Source organism: Protopterus annectens, chromosome 2.part1 (genome assembly GCF_019279795.1).
Source record: "Protopterus annectens isolate FY-2018-M chromosome 2.part1, PAN1.0, whole genome shotgun sequence".
Lineage (NCBI taxonomy): Eukaryota > Metazoa > Chordata > Ceratodontiformes > Protopteridae > Protopterus > Protopterus annectens.
Genome location: NC_056729.1, coordinates 1,361,737,574 through 1,361,753,844, shown reverse-complemented (window position 1 = coordinate 1,361,753,844; position 16,271 = coordinate 1,361,737,574). Strand labels below are relative to the sequence as shown.

The following is a 16,271-nucleotide window of genomic DNA, read 5'->3' as shown; positions in this document are numbered from 1 at the left end:
GTATGCATCTGATCTTTTTATAGGCCCCATTAACTTCATTGATGCTAACCTGTGTGTATACATCGGTGAACAGGTAACAATCCATTCTTCTATTATATTCACTTTGGTCCATAAAGACCAAACCCCCACCCTTATCTGGTTTAATAACCCTAATATTGCACACATTTAATAAATGTAAAAAATTCATTTCCCTACTAGAAATATTTGCCTTAATTGTTTGGCCGTTGTATGAATCACTTAATATAGCTCTCAAATTCATTTTGCATATTTTTTTGAAAATACTCAAGGTTACATGTAGGGGAGGGTTGAAAATACTGGACAGATGGTAAGGGCGGCTAGGATGGTCTCTGAAGATACCGACTATGTAAAAGAATGTGAATTATTGAAATTAATATTCATCAAAAGGGGCTACCCAAAAGGGTTTGTAGAAGACATTATTTTGGATGTTAATATGAAAAGGTCTTCAGGGCATTTCAGACCATTATTATATAATGGTTATGACAATAATCCAGTATCAACAACAGACCAACAGATTATATGTCCAGGGGTTTCAGCCCAAAATTTGGGTCTGAATTTTCTATTCACTTACTCTCTAGATTTTAAGAAAAGTAGAGATATTCTCAACAAAAAATGGGCAATTATCCTGGAAGATAATAGTCTGAATAAAGTCTTGGGCGATAAACCTGGATTTACTTATAGAAGGGGGCCCAATCTAAAATGTTTGCTTGAGAAGAAAAAGAAGCAAAGTAAGATTACTGGAATGAGGAAATGTGGAATATGTCAACAATGTAAATTTATCCAAATGGAAAATAAAGTGATGATAAGAGATAAGTCATATTTAATCAATGGTCGATTTAATTGTGAATCTAAAGGGGTGGTGTATGTAGTGTGCTGTGAAGCATGCCCATCATACTATATTGGCAAGACAGAAAGAAAAATTAAACAAAGGATTTACAAGCACCAATATTGTATTAATAGGAGGGACACCAGAAATGCATTAGCTAAACATATAGTAAATAACCCAAACCACAGATTTAATATATAGTAATACAACAGGTGCAATGCGAATTAAGGGGTGGACCCTGGCAACTTAAATTAGAAGAGAGTGAGTTAATGTGGCAAATTCGTACCTCGGGCACATATTCCACCAGGCCTTAATGAATACGCATCAATTAAAAGTATTCTGAAGTTAAAGGCACTCTTTAGGTAGAATGGTGGTGGATTATAAATTTAAAATTAATAATTAATAAATCAATGCAAATAAAAATGCAAATAATAGAAATAAAGTGAGGTGGTCAAAGCAAAAATAAGTATACATATATATATATATATATATATATATATATATATATATATATATATATATATATATATATTATCAATTTTTATATAGAGGGAATTTTTTTGGATATAATTTATGTGTATTATATGTATTATATTATATTATGTTATATATGTGCATGCATATGGAGACATGTACATGCATATACATATATTTTTATGGCAATGAAATTTGGTAATTAGAGTATTTTTAGATTATTACACATAAATTGTAACATATTTAATATGTATTTATGTACCGCACCCAACGTGGTTTTAAAAGTAGGTTTTAAGTTTGCACAAAGCTTTAGCAAGTATGTGTTGCAATGATTATTGATTCGTGGGCTCTTAGTAAAATATACCTGGTTCTAATGGCAGTATTTAATAGCATTTTGTATTTGTATTTTGTATTTTATATTTTTTAGTTTTACTTTTATTTTATTTTATTCTATATGGAGTGAAATTATGAAATATAAGTAGATTGTGTTTATAAGTTTGAACACATTAAAGTATGGACCAATGGTTTATTCTATGCTGTTAAACAAAGAAAATATGGGTATAGTAATTAATAGAAAGTAATTAAGAAAGATAATTGAATAATGAAATAATGAATGTATGAGTATTTAAGTATGTGATTTCAAAGTCTTGTTTTGTCTGATGAAGTTGGGGCACTGACCCCTTCGAAAGCGCTCATTAAAACAGAATTTAATTATTGAACGGCCTGCTGAGTAATCTTACTTGGTTTTCACTTGCTTTTGGTGTTTTTTGCTTGTTTATTTAGTCAATTTAGTACGTGTTTTTGCAGATTATATACTGAGGCATGTGTTGGTATGTATGGGAGTTCACTACTCCACTTTTTTTTTACTCAGTCTTAGTTGGATTTTTGAAATCACTCCCCATTGAGTGGTGCAGTAGTGCAGCGGTTAATGTTATCACCTCACAACAAGAGGTTCTCTTGTTCGATTCTTGGCTGGGGTGCCTTCTGTGCGGAGTCTGCATGTCCTCCCTGCATTCATGTGGGTTTCCTCCGGGTACCCCATTTTCTACCCACATTCCAAAGACATGCATTCTAAAGCATTTCTTGCAGGGCCTCTGCTGAAAAGAGGCTCTGTCCTAGTTAGACTTTCCTGGTCAACAAATGTTAAATAAATAAAAAAATGCCCTTTCTCTATTCATCTTTCAAGCCTTCTGTAATTTTACTAGTTTGATCCTCATTGGGTCTACTAGCGGGTTTCTTAATACATGTGCAATACCTTGGAGAATCATTGTTCTAATCACAAAAATTATATCTTAATGTGCATATGTTTTATGTTGTCTCCTGTCCTCTCCTCTCCAGTATCTCTCACTTAATGTGTGTCATACATACAATTCCATGTGTTTGAGGTATCTCTCAATTAACATGTGTCCTCCATATACTGCCAGGTATTTGGGGTATCTTTCACTTAATCTGTGTCCTACATATAATCCCAGGTATTTGGGGTATCTCTAACTTAATGCATGTCTTACATATACTCACAGCTATTTGGGGTAACTCTCACTTAATGCGTGTCTTACATATACTCCCAGGTATTTGGGGTATCTCTCACTTAATGTGTGTCCTACATGTACTCCCAGGTATTTGGGGTATCTCTCACTTAACGTATGTCCTACATATACTCCAAGGTATTTGTGGTATCTCTAACTTAATGCATGTCTTACATATACTCCCAGGTATTTGTGGAATCTCTCCCTTAATGCATGTCTTTCATATACTCCCAGGTATTTGGGGTATCTCTCACTTAATGTGTGTCCTACATATACTCCCAGGTACTTGGGGTATCTCTCACTTAATGTGTGTCCTACATATACTCCCAGGTACTTGGGTATCTCTCACTTAATGTGCATCCTACATATACTCCCGGGTATTTGAGGCATCTCTAACTTTATGCGTTTCTTAAATTTACTCCTAGGTAATTTGGGTTATCTCTAACTTAATGCGTGCCTTATATATTCTCCCAGGTGTTTGGGGTACCTCTCATTTAATGTGTGTCCTACATTTAACCCCAAGTATTTGGGGTATCTCTCAATTAATGTGTGCCCTACATATACTCCCAGGTATTTTGGGTATCTTTAACTTAATGCGTGTCTTACATATACTCACAGGTATTTGGGGTATCTCTCACTTAATGTTTGTCCTACATTTACTCCAAGGTATTTGGAGTATCCCTCATTTAATGCGTGTCCTAGATATACTCCCAGGTATTTTGGGTATCTCTAACTTAATGCGTGTCTTACATATACTCTCAGGTATTTGGGGTATCTCTCACTTAATGTGTGTCCTACATATACTCCCAGGTATTTGGGGTATCTCTCACTTAATGTGTTTTCTACATATATTCCCAGGTATTTGAGATATCTCTCACTTAATGTGTGTCCTTCATGTACTCCCAGGTATTTGGGGTATCTCTCACTTAATGTGTGTCCTACATATACTCCCAGGTATTTAGGGTATCTCTAACTTAATGTGTGTCTTACATATACTCCCAGGTATTTGGGGTATCTCTCATTTAATATGTGTCCTACATATATTCTCAGATATTTGGGGTATCTCTCACTTAATGTGTGTCCTACATATACTCCCAGGTATTTGGGGTATCTCTCAATGTGTGTCCCACATATAATCCGAGATATTTGGGGTGTTTCTCACTTAACGTATGTCTTAAATATACTCCCAGGTATTTGGGGTATCTCTCACTTAATGTGTGTCCTACATATAATCCCAGGTATTTGGGGTATCTAACTTAATGCATGTCTTACATATACTCACAGGTATTTGGGGTAACTCTCACTTAATGCGTGTCTTGCATATACTCACAGGTATTTGGGGTATCTCTCCCTTAATGCATGTCTTTCATATACTGCCAGGTATTTGGGGTATCTCTCACTTAATGTGTGTCCTACATATACTCCCAGGTATGTGGGACGTCTCTCACTTAATGTGTGTCCTACATATAATCCCAGATATTTGGGGTGTCTCTCACTTAACGTGTGTCCTAAATTTACTCCCACGTGTTTGTGGTATCCCTCAATTAATTTGCGTCCTACATATACTCCCATGTATTTGGTGTATCTCTAACTTAATGTGTGTCCTACATATACTCTCAGGTATTTGGGGTATCTCTCACTTAATGTGTGTCCTACATATGCTCCCAAGGTATTTGAGGTATGATTCACGTAATGTGTGTCCTAAATATACTCCCAGCTATTTGGGGTATCGCTCACTTAATGCGTGTCCTACATATACTGCCAGGTATTTGGGGTTATCTCTCACTCAATGTGTGTTCTACATATACTCTCAGGTATTTGGGGTATCTCTTACTTAATGTGTGTTCTTCACATACTCCCAAGTATTTGGGGTATCTCTCACTTAATGTGTGTCCTACATATACTCCCAGGTATTTGAGGTATCTCTCACTTAATGTTTGTCCTACATATACTCCCAGGTATTTGGGGTATCTCTCACTTAAGGTGTGTCCTACATATAAACTGTCTTTCGGCTTTTCCCGGTAAGGTGTCTCCTACATATACTCTCAGGTATTTGGGGTATCTCTCACTTAATTTGTGTCCTACACATACTCTTAAGTATTTGGGGTATCTATCACTTAATGTGTGTGTTACATATACTCTCAGGTATTTGGGGTACCTCTCACTTAATGTTTGTCGTAAATATACCCCCAGGTATTTGGGGTATCTCTCACTTAATTTGTATCTTACATATACTCCCAGGTATTTGGGGTATCTCTCACTTAATGTTTGTCCTACATATACTCCCAGGTATTTGGGGTATCTCTCACTTAATGTGTGTCCTACATATACTCCCAGGTATTTGGGGTATCTCTCACTTAATGTTTGTCCTACATATACTCCCAGGTATTTGGGGTATCTCTCACTTAATGTTTGTCCTACATATACTCCCAAGTGTTTGGGGTATCTCTCACTTAATGTTTGTCCTACATATACTCTCAGGTATTTGGGATATCTCTCACTTAATTTGTGTCTTACATATACTCCCAGGTATTTGGGGTATCTCTCGCTTAATTTGTGTCCTACATGTACGCCAAGGTATTTGGGGTATCTCTCACTTAATTTGTGTCCTACATATACTCTCAGGTATTTGGGGTATCTCTCACTTAATTTGTGTCCTACATATACTCCCAGATATTTGGGGTATCACTCAGTTAATGTGTGTCCTACATATACTCCCAGGTATTTGGGGTATCACTCAGTTAATATGTTTCCTACATATACACCAAGGTATTTGGGGTATCTTTCACTTAATGTGTGTCCTACATATACTCCCAGGTATTTGGGGTATCAGTCAGTTAATGTGTTTCCTACATATACTCCAAGGTATTTGGGGGTATCTCTCACTTAATGTGTGTCCTACATATACTCCCAGGTATTTGGGGTATCACTCATTTAATGTGTGTCCTACATATACTCCAAGGTATTTGAGGTATCTATCACTTAATTTGTGTCCTACATATACTCCCAGGTATTGGGGGTATCTCTCACTTAATTTGTGTCCTATGTATACTCCCAGGTATTTGGGGTGTCTCTTACTTAATGTGTGTCCTACATATACTCTCAGATATTTGGTGTATCTCTCACTTAATTTGTGTCCTACATATACTCCAAGGTATTTGGGGATCCATTGTCTTGGATGTGACCTTCTCCTGCCTTTCCTTTTTCTTCTCCTATCCTGACCACCACTGTCTTTTCCGGGTTGCATCTAAGACTTAAAGCCCTTTCAAACTTTGCAATAACTGGCATTATGTCCTCTTAGTTCCATGTCAACATTCTCCAACATAATCATGCAGCCGTCTGCATATATCTGTAACACTGACTATTATTTTTCTTCCCTCCAGTTGTACTACCTTTTTTCTTTTCATCTCTTCTGTGACCAACATCAAGAGCCCTGGAGAAAGAGGCCACCCCTGTCCAGCCTCCCACCCTAATTTTAGTGCCTTGGAATCTCTTCCATTTTCCTTTATCTATATTTGTGATTCACTGTAAATTGTTTTTTTCAGTTCTATAAATGTTTCCACCATTTGTCTCTTTTCTTGTATTTCCCTGAGGAATTCCTTCTGACTGTGTAGAAGGCCTTGTGTATGTCTGAAATGTCTATTCCTGCCAGTGATCCTCCTTTTCCTCGTCTCTGTCCAGAAATAATGTTAGGGCCCATCAACTCATTTCTACCTTTCTTCCTTTCAAAAGCCATTCTATCCCCTCTTTCTTAATCTCGACATAGTCTCATCCAGTCTCTTTGCTAGCACTTTTGCCATTACCTTGATGTCTTTGTTTATTAAGGAGATTGGTTTGTAATACTCTACTCCATCCTCTTTCGGAATCAGTGCCACCCTGGCTGTTTTCATTGTGTCTGTTATTTTCTGTTTCACTTACACTTTTCTAGTCCTCCTTCCTAACTTTCTATATTGCCTCTCTGTCCCACATGTAGTACTCTACCAAGAATTCATTAGGACCCCCTACCTTCCTGCCACCACTGCATTTTTTATCTCTTCCGTCATCATTTCTGCATTCCATTTCTCCCTCTGTATCCCTTCTGCTTGCTATCCCTCTCCTCTGTTTGTGACCTCCCAGTGGACTTGCTTTTCCGTCTCCTGTTCCTGGTTTATTTGTTGGAATTACTCACTAAAGGCTTTTCTAGCCTGCTGTCCTCCTCTATGATCACTCCCTCTTTTCCCCTAATGATTAGAACCTCTCAGTCACGATTTCCATTTTTATACTTCCATGCTACATCTTTTCCCAGCTCCTCCCCAGTTACCCACCAGTAGTCCTTCCAATACCACTGCTCTGCTTCCGCTGCAGTTGTTACATTTCTGTGTCATCTGTTCTGAGTACTTCTCTGTTTATACCGTTTTGCACCTTTCCCTTTGAATCCTTCTCAGATCTCTTCCCAGTTTTGTTGTATTCTCCTCATCTTCTCCTCATCCTTCCTCCTTTCCCATCCATCCTTTCTTATGATGTTTCTCCTAACTTATGCTTTGATTCCTTCCCACTAGTATTTCCCCAGGTCTGTTCCGTCTGTAGTGTTCTCCTCCACTGTATCCTCTATTAGTTTTTGTACCTATTGCTTGCTTTCTTGATCTTTATACTTGTAAGCTCATCCATTTATATCCCAACCCCTTACTTGTTCCCTATCTGTCCTGATTGTCATTGCCACTGCTGACTGGTCCAATATGTGTCTCCTGTATTTCTTTTTCCTCCACCCATTTTAGGGTTTCTTCTTTTCCTCATACATGTCCAGTCTACTGGCTTGAATCAAGCAGTTTCTTGTAAATGTGTGTTCCTTCTTACCTGAGTATTTTTCCCTTCACATATCCTTCCAATCTCTTTCTTTCTCTTTTCATCTTTATGCCACATTCTATTTCACCTTTATCACTTTCTTGTGATCTAGCGTGAATTTGACTTCCTCTCCAATGATTTTCTCTTCATAATTTTTTATCTGATTACATTCTTCAAAGAACCTGCACAGGAACAGACTTGCCATCCACTTAAAACAAAGTTTATTCATGTCCATATTCAAGTGCAACATATCTGTGCTACTAATGGACAGAGGCAGCTTCTATATGCTTTATCCCATGCATGGGTCCTCTCAAATTATCTCTGGTGTGATCCCAGTCATTTTTATTAGGGGTAATAAAAATTCATAGGATGGGTAAGGCTAATCTAATAACCAAATTGGATAGGTTATTCTGAGCACAAAAAGGGAAACTGGCTAGGCTTAAAATGGTTCACAAGGACAGCTGGCTTAGTACTAGCCTATGAACCTATAAAAGTCCTCTGTATCTTTGTTAAAGGGATATACGTTCCCCGTTATCCATATTCTTTCATTTATTCTTCCTTGTCAAATGATTTATCTGTCATGATCACTCTTATGCACCTTTTGGTCAGTACATGAAATCCCTTCCTGAAAAAAATGGCTATTCTTCCCCCCTGTTCTATTGTCTTTTTTTCCCACAGGGTACTGTGCATCATAATTTCCCCTTCCTCTTTTTCCTTTTATTTTAGTGTCTTATACAAGGCCACATCCCCTTGCATTCTACTGAGTCTGCGTTACTCTTTATTTCCCTTTTTGGGATGAGACAATCCCTCCCATGTTCCAAGTTACCATCTTTCACTCTGTTCCTTCTATTCTCTTTGGTTTTACACCCCCCCAACTTCCCCCAAACTGCTACTTTTGAATAGAGCACCTCTCCTGGATTTTCCTGCAAGCTGAACCTTATGTCCTTTGGCCTTTGTCTACACTTGACCCCCTTCCCCACCATCCAGCCTACAGTTTGAGCACTTCATAATTGGGTCATTCACCTCGTCTTTTTTATCCATTTCTGTTTCAGCCCTGTCCCCCTTACTTTAACTTATCTTTGATCGCCTCCTATCTGTTATTTACTCCTGTTTATATCTCCCTTGTCAGTTTTGTGTATTCTGTTTCACTCTGCTTTAATACATTTCAATGGAACCTAGTAGTTATGTTTCAAAATAATTTTTTTCTCCACTTCCCCTATTTTTCATTCAGATATACCACAACTGATTCCCTACTGCTTCAAAGATAATGCTTACTTTTATTTGAAAATGTGAACATTGTAAAATATATTGTATCACAGGAAAGACTGTTTGACAGTAATCTGCCTGTTTGTGCCCTCTCCATTTACCCAGTACCTTTCTGTCACTGCCTGTGCTCAGTACATGAAAAATTCCTTAGCTTTGAATAGTGCCCTACCTTCACAGAACCAGTTAGTCATTTTTGAATATTAAAGTGTTGTGGCTTGTCACAGAATTTCTTCTGTAAGTTTATAGCTTCGCAGGCCCATGCTAACACGTGTCCTGGCTGTCCTCTTCTTATACCTCCAGTTCAACCAATTATGTGGATTCATTCTTTTATTTGTTTTGTAATCTGGATAAGTGAAATCTTTTTCCAGCAATTCCACCAGCATTCTTTCCAATTCTGTATCCAAGACATGTTCTGACACTCCTGTTATCTTTTTACTGTTTTTTCTAGATCTGTTTTCTAAGTCATCTTGTCTTTCTGTTTGCCATTGTAGCTTTTTATCTATTTCTGCCAGCCTTCTGCTGTGTTTCTGCACCTCTGATCTCAGATCTACTATATCCTCTTCCAGTTCCTGAATTATTTCTTTCAGCTTATTCACTTCACTTTATTAATTGCCTATTTTCCTTCATTAGGCCTATATAATCAGTGACTGCCTTCAGTCTTTCAAACAGTTTACAAAGCTGGACTTCCTGTGGAGCTGCTCTAAACTTTATATTGCTCACTTTTCTCATTGTCCTCCACTCTGTAATTTTTTCTTCTTTTTTTTTTTATTTTTTTTTTCAGTTGGAACTGGTTGATTAATTACTTTTCCCTGACCCTTTGTCTAGAGCTGGGTCCTCTGGCACCCTCATTATTTATATTGGATATAAAGTGTTAAAGAATAGTACTGATGCAGAAAATAATAATCTCTGTTCTGGAAAAGTTTATTCATTTATTGTTATTCTGCTAAATCCAGTAAGTACAATTGCTTTTCTTAGGAACAGTATGGGAATATTGTCTAGTTCAATGACTTTCTTAATGTCACAGTATATGCAAGCATGAAATATTCAACTTAAGAATACATGTTGAAAATCTGTAGCAGAATATGGTCTTACCCTTTCAACTACCATGTCAAAAAATAAAAACATTGCTAACTGCAATATTTGAGGGGAACTAAGATGTAAACAACATGGCATGACAATTGTGACTTTGTACTTACGGGCCTATGATAAAAAATAAGAAAAGCATGAACTCTCGTTGAAGGTCATACAACACAAATTCTAAGATCATGGCTTGCAAAAAAAAATGGTGTGCTTCTAATGAGTTTGTTTTCAGAGGATCACTAACCTCATAGCTCCAAGTTCAACATACATAATCCTGCCAGTAAATTATATCTTTCCCCCTCCTCTTTTCTTATCCTTCTTTGCTTATACTTGTTAAACTGCTACCTGTCATGTTTGTTTGATACTTGATTCATTCAATGTTTCTTTTTGTCCTTTCATTCCACCTGTGTATTCAAAGCTGTAAAGTATAAAACATGGCCCTAATTATTTCTTGTTCCACACTGATATAGCCAAAGGGCATACCTCTCAACTTCTAAGTGCCAGAAATCTGGACAAAGGAAAAATAATGAGTGGCAAAGGCTCAAAATCAGGGATAGATCTTAAATGGGATCAGAGGTATATACTAGGCTAACGACCATACAACTCAACCTAGTTGTGTTCTTCTGTATCATGGGCATTTATTAGGAGAGGGGTATGATATTTAGGAAGTTTCTAAAGGTTACATGGTGAGTGTATTACTTTGGGCATAACTGCTGTCTGCCTCTATCAGAGACATGGGGGTAAGAACCGTGGTGAATTACTGATTTCCCATCCATTGGTCAAGATTATACTTAAACATGGTTAGGGATGGATGCTGGTTCAGATGGATGGGGAGCCTGTTCCAGATCATGGGAATCCACTGAGACACACATATCTGCCTCTCCAACATGTCTTATTTATGTTACAATCAAAATTTAAATTCTTGGATCTAGTGGTTCTGATGCTGTTCATTTTATGGATGTGCAAAAGGTTCATCAGAGCTGGATCTGAGGATGCCTTGTGTGCCAGGCATGCATCACTTATCAGTAACCTGTAGCAGACTGAGTATAGAGACAGGGCTTTAAGGCAATTTGTACATGACAATGTGTTTATACCCTGGGTTCTCCTCATAAGGAACCTTTGTGGGCATTCCAGCTGTTGCATATGTCTATTCAGGTACATGCCAAAGGGGGCATTATACTCGGCGATGGGTCTGATAAGGCCTGAATAAACTGGCACTATGACTTCCTTAAACCTGGATGTCATGCCCTTACTCATAAGTTGGGTAATATGTTGGTTGGCATAAAGGTTAAGGTGCTTACCTTACAAGCATAAGGTGCAGGGTTTGATTCTCACATGGGGTAATTGGCTAGGCTGAAAATGGCCCACAAGGGCCGTTAGTCTAGTACGAATCTATGTTTAAACATAGACTGATTTTCTTTCTACCTTTGCCACATGTTGGTCAAAGGTTAGATTACTGTCATGCTACTCAGGTCAGAAGTGACACACTTCATGGCACCTATGCAGACGGGGTCTGAAAGTTCGACTGCTGAATTCTATACTAAGGCACTGTACGAGCACATTCACTCGTGCATGAATCATGCTATCCCAAATAGAACCAAGATGATCTCCTCCAAAAAAAGGAAGCCAATTTGGTGGTCCCCTACCATAAACAAACTATACAACAGAAGGAAGAAACTGTTGCAGAAAAGAGGAAAATCCCAGGATGCAAAAAACTCCCTTACCAGCCTCAGTAAGAAGCTGAGATCCCTCATAAAATCCTCAAAAGCTAGTTATGAAAATAAAATTGCCAAAGATTCCAAAGACAACCACAAGGCATTTTATAGTTATGTCAAGAATTTAAATGGCAATGCTCAGATCTGCTCTGAGCTACAACAGGATAGCATTAAATATACTGATCCCAAGGATATTGCCAATATCCTGGCAGATCGATTTAGTGCCAACTTCACCCCCCTCACCCCCTAAAGGGCCCATCTCAATTCCAAAAGATTGCCAAATTCTGTTAATCACAGCCATACCAGTAGAAACCACACTCTCCAAAGCTAAGAATACAGCATCCATGGGACCAGATGACATCCCGGGCTGTGTACTACATGAACTACAAAATGAATTGGCACCTCACCTAAGTGTCATGTTTAATCATAGCTTCACCTCAGGTTTCGTGCCCACTGAGTGGCGCACAGCTGCAGTTATCTCACTCCACAAGAGGGGATCCACCTTGGATCCCGGGAACTATCGTCCTATCAGTTTGACGAGCCTGAGCTGCAAGGGCATGGAATGCGTTATCATGGAACTTATAAACAAAGACATTGGCAACGTTCAAACACTGGACCCCACCCAGTTTGGGTTCATGAAAGGTCGACCTTGTCTCCTGAACCTGATTGACTTCTTCAAGTCAGTCTCTAGAGCTGTGGACAAGGGTAAGGTGGTCCACACAGCCTATTTGGACCTCACCAAGGCCTTCAACACCATCTCCCACTTTGGAATCATAGATAAACTTACTAAGCTGGGCAAAAATCCCTACATCACTCGATGGGTTGCCAACTGGCTTACTGACAGAACCCACACTGTAAAAGTAGCCAACTCCAAATCCAGCTCCAGACAAGTGACAAGTGGAGTACCTCAGGGTTCAGTCCTGGGACTGCTCTTCTTTGGCATCTACTTCTCTGAAGTACAGGTCAACACTAAGGGATGCTGGCTAACAAAGTTTGCAGATGACTGCACACTGGGAGCCATTATTGAATCCCCAAATTATGTGGATATTCTACAAAAGGGCCTTACAGAAACAGAGGCTTGGTTCCAGAGCCATGGGCTCAAGCTTAATGCCTAGAAATGTATAGTTATCCCCTTTGGGAAAAAACATGTACCCATGAATTACCACATAGGTAGCAGTACACTAAATGCCGAAAGTATGATGAGAGACTTAGGGACACAGGTAGACAGTGGTCTCACCTTTGTTAACCACATCGCCACAACAGTCAGGAAATCCTCCTATGTGGCACACCTCATCACTAAGGGCTTTTCATCCAGAAAAAATGAGGTCATTGTCCCACTGTACTCATCCCTCATTAGACCCATTATAGAGTATGTACCTCACAAGACATCTGCTGGAAAGGCCGCAGAAATACCTCATTAAAAGAATCACAGGCCTAAAGCAGATGCCATATGCTGACTGTCTAAAAAAACCTCCAGTTATACTCTGTGGCATATCATCTACTCAGAGGCAATCTCTGCTTAACATACAAGGCCATGTCAAACCCTGAGCTGTTGGACATGCTCCACTTAAAGAAATCCCAATCCCTCAGAGCCACATGCTCCAGGGATCTAAACCTTGCCATCACAATGAACAAAACATGCTGAAGGGATAGGTTCCTGACCCAGAGACTCCCCATACTCTGGAATAGACTGCCCATACATGTCAAGCAGAGCGCCTCCTTGACCCTCTTCAAAAGGAACCTTGATGATTGGATGGGAGATAGGAAATTCACCCCAGGGATCATGTCAGTCGCCCTGCTAGACAGGGGGCCAGGGAAGTAAATATTGTGGGAAGAAAATCCAGGGAATTGTTTTGACTAGGCTTGCATAGGCCCTACAGCCAATAGCCTAGTACCAACCTTTGAACCTATGAACCTATGAGCATATGTTCCCAGATCCCTGAATACTGGGTCAACTCTTAGGGATGTCTTATAAAATAGAACAAAAACTGCACAGAAACTTACAAAGCAGAAACTTTTAATATAGCAAAAACAAAAAAAATGGTAAGCGCTTTCACGACTCACAGGCAGCTTCATCAGACCTGGTCTGTTGAAGCGGCCTGTGAGTCATGAAAACGCTTACCCTTTTTTTTGTTTGCGTGCAGTTTTCTTTCTGTTTTATTTTACATATATTTTACTGCACCTAACTGCACTCTGTACTTGTAGTTTTGCTCTTATCTTAGGGATGTCTTATTGATGGAGTAATTAGCCTGGATGGCTGTTTTCCCAAAAAAACACTATAATGCATTTCTTGACATTGTGTTTTAATTCATGACTTTAGCACCATTCATTTGTCTGTGTTAGTCCTTCTTGTGAAATGTTTGTGTCGTTACCAATCTGCAGTCATCTGCCAACTTGGTCAGCCAAAGGCCCTTGATTAAATACTTCTATTATAAGCTTTGTCAGTTGCTAGAGTAACAGGTTTTACATTAACATGCACTTTCTGTAGGATATGAACACTGAAATCCAAACATATTTCATTATTTACTGATTTTAATCCTCAGTGATTTGCCAGGAAAACCACAAATTGTATGAGGAACAGACGAAAATATGGGGAAAAATCTGGACAAGTGAGAGGCATGCTTTAGGGAAGGTTTGAATTTTGACAACATGAGGTATAACACTTGTGTTCATACTGGGCAAATAACGCTTAGGTGTTTATATCTCTGCAGTCTTCCTGAGTTAGTTTTACACTCTCCATTTCTTTGCATTATCCCTGAAGGAGGAAGGTTGTACATCGTTACAGTGTGACTAGGTGTGCTTTTCATCACTATCTTGTAGGGTCACTGGGTCACAGTATCATAGTAGACCATTGATCAAGTAAATTATTTGTAGTATAGCCTCAAGATTATTCATCAGTACCCTAAGACGTGAATAACTATTCCCTAATTTTTTCCAGTTTCAATGAGTGTTTGAAGGCCAGACCAGGGGTGAATTTATGCTAATTATTAAGCTGGGAAATCAACTTGCTAAAAAATAATTGTAATTATTTTTTCCAGGGGGCCAATTCCTCCATATCTATCATTTGTTTGTCTGTCTGCCAATATATCTTGTCTACCTAGCCATCTGTCTATTTCATTGTTGCACAAATGTGAAGATATTAGGCATCTCTCTAAGGAACGGAATCACTGCAGGTGAAATTAAAAACTGCACTGACAGTGAACTCTTTGGAATATAGTGATTGGGGTAATTTACTTTGCTATCTCAAGCTCAGCCAATTGGGGTCTTCATCTATTTTGTATTTGATGAGTAGCAGAGAAAGCCATGAATTCCATTTTGAAAATAAAACATACAGAGTAGCTTTCTACAAAATGAGTTGGATGTAATGTATGAATTGCTGACTGGAGGCCTTGTTTCTTTACATGGAAAACCAAATAAGTTAGGCATGATCACTATATAAACATGGTACTGTCATTCAATGTTGTACATGAGATAGTGTTTTTTTTTGTTTTGTATTGACTCTTATTAGTGTATCTCACTGTAGCCTTATTTGTTTTTCAGGGTCGCCCAGTAACTCCAGTCTATGCAGTCACTCCAAACATTCCTAGAATCCATGCAGGGATCTATGGTACCAGCTATCTTCCTATAGCAGCCCCTACACCTGCAGCCATAGCGACACTACAGAAGAATGCAATAACAGCAGCCTACGGAGGGTACGCTGGCTACATCCATCAAGCATTTCCAGCTACTGCTATACCTGTTCCAATTCATGAACTCTATCAGACTTATTAACACACTTAGGCTATTGTAAAAGAGCACTGAAGGAACTCTTTAGTATTTATGAAGAAAGAACTTAAACTTGTCACGGAGCTTATCCTGACTTCCAATGAAAAACCTGAAAGTGAATAACAGGCTGAAATATTTAACTTATTTTATATATATAGCTGACGTTTGGTTCAAAATGAATTTACTACAGTTAATCACAACAGATGTATTAAAGTGCATCTCCATGCAAAAATGTCTCCTGATAGTGGTTTTTACTGAAAATTCTACGTTTGGAGAAATCCACATAATAAGTAACTTTTCCAACATAAACTGCTACCCTACATAGTAAAATAAATTTAAATGGTGGCAGAGTCTCCTACAACTCTGTGGTTATTCCATTCATACCCCCAAATTAAATATGCCAGTACCGACATCCCTGCAGCTCAAACTCAATTTAATGCAGAGCAGCAGTTTGTGTGGTAACAGAACTTTTGTGTGCATTTCTATGACTGTGACTTTAATTCTTTTTGGTGTTAAAGCACATTTTCCTGGAGGCATTAAAAAAGTCCTTTGCAGACATCTGTTTCAGTAAACTGTGTTACTACTGTTAAAAAAACAATAATATTTTTATATAAAATGCTTAGTTTTACAGAGTAACTTCTTTAATAAGTCATAACATCTTGTCATTGGTGTATTATGTTATTGCAGATTTCTTACTGCAGTATATACTGCTAGATAGCCTGCTTTAGTTTAATGATTTTTTTATGAAGTCTTGTGGTATGAAGGTTTTACATTTAAGCT

General features: G+C 38.4%; 1 protein-coding gene across 9 annotated transcripts in view; it reads left to right on the top strand.

Annotated features, from left to right (window-relative positions):
- RBM47 (RNA binding motif protein 47) overlaps positions 1–15,723 on the top strand; it is an 876,418-nt gene extending 860,695 nt beyond the window's left edge. For all 9 annotated transcript variants that reach the window (XM_044062819.1, XM_044062821.1, XM_044062826.1 and 6 more), the window contains one exon: positions 15,267–15,723. In XM_044062819.1, coding sequence (XP_043918754.1) covers positions 15,267–15,497 — 231 coding nt within the window. In that variant the 3' untranslated portion in view covers positions 15,498–15,723. The remainder of the gene's footprint in view (positions 1–15,266) is intronic.
- The last annotated feature ends 548 nt before the right edge of the window (positions 15,724–16,271 follow it).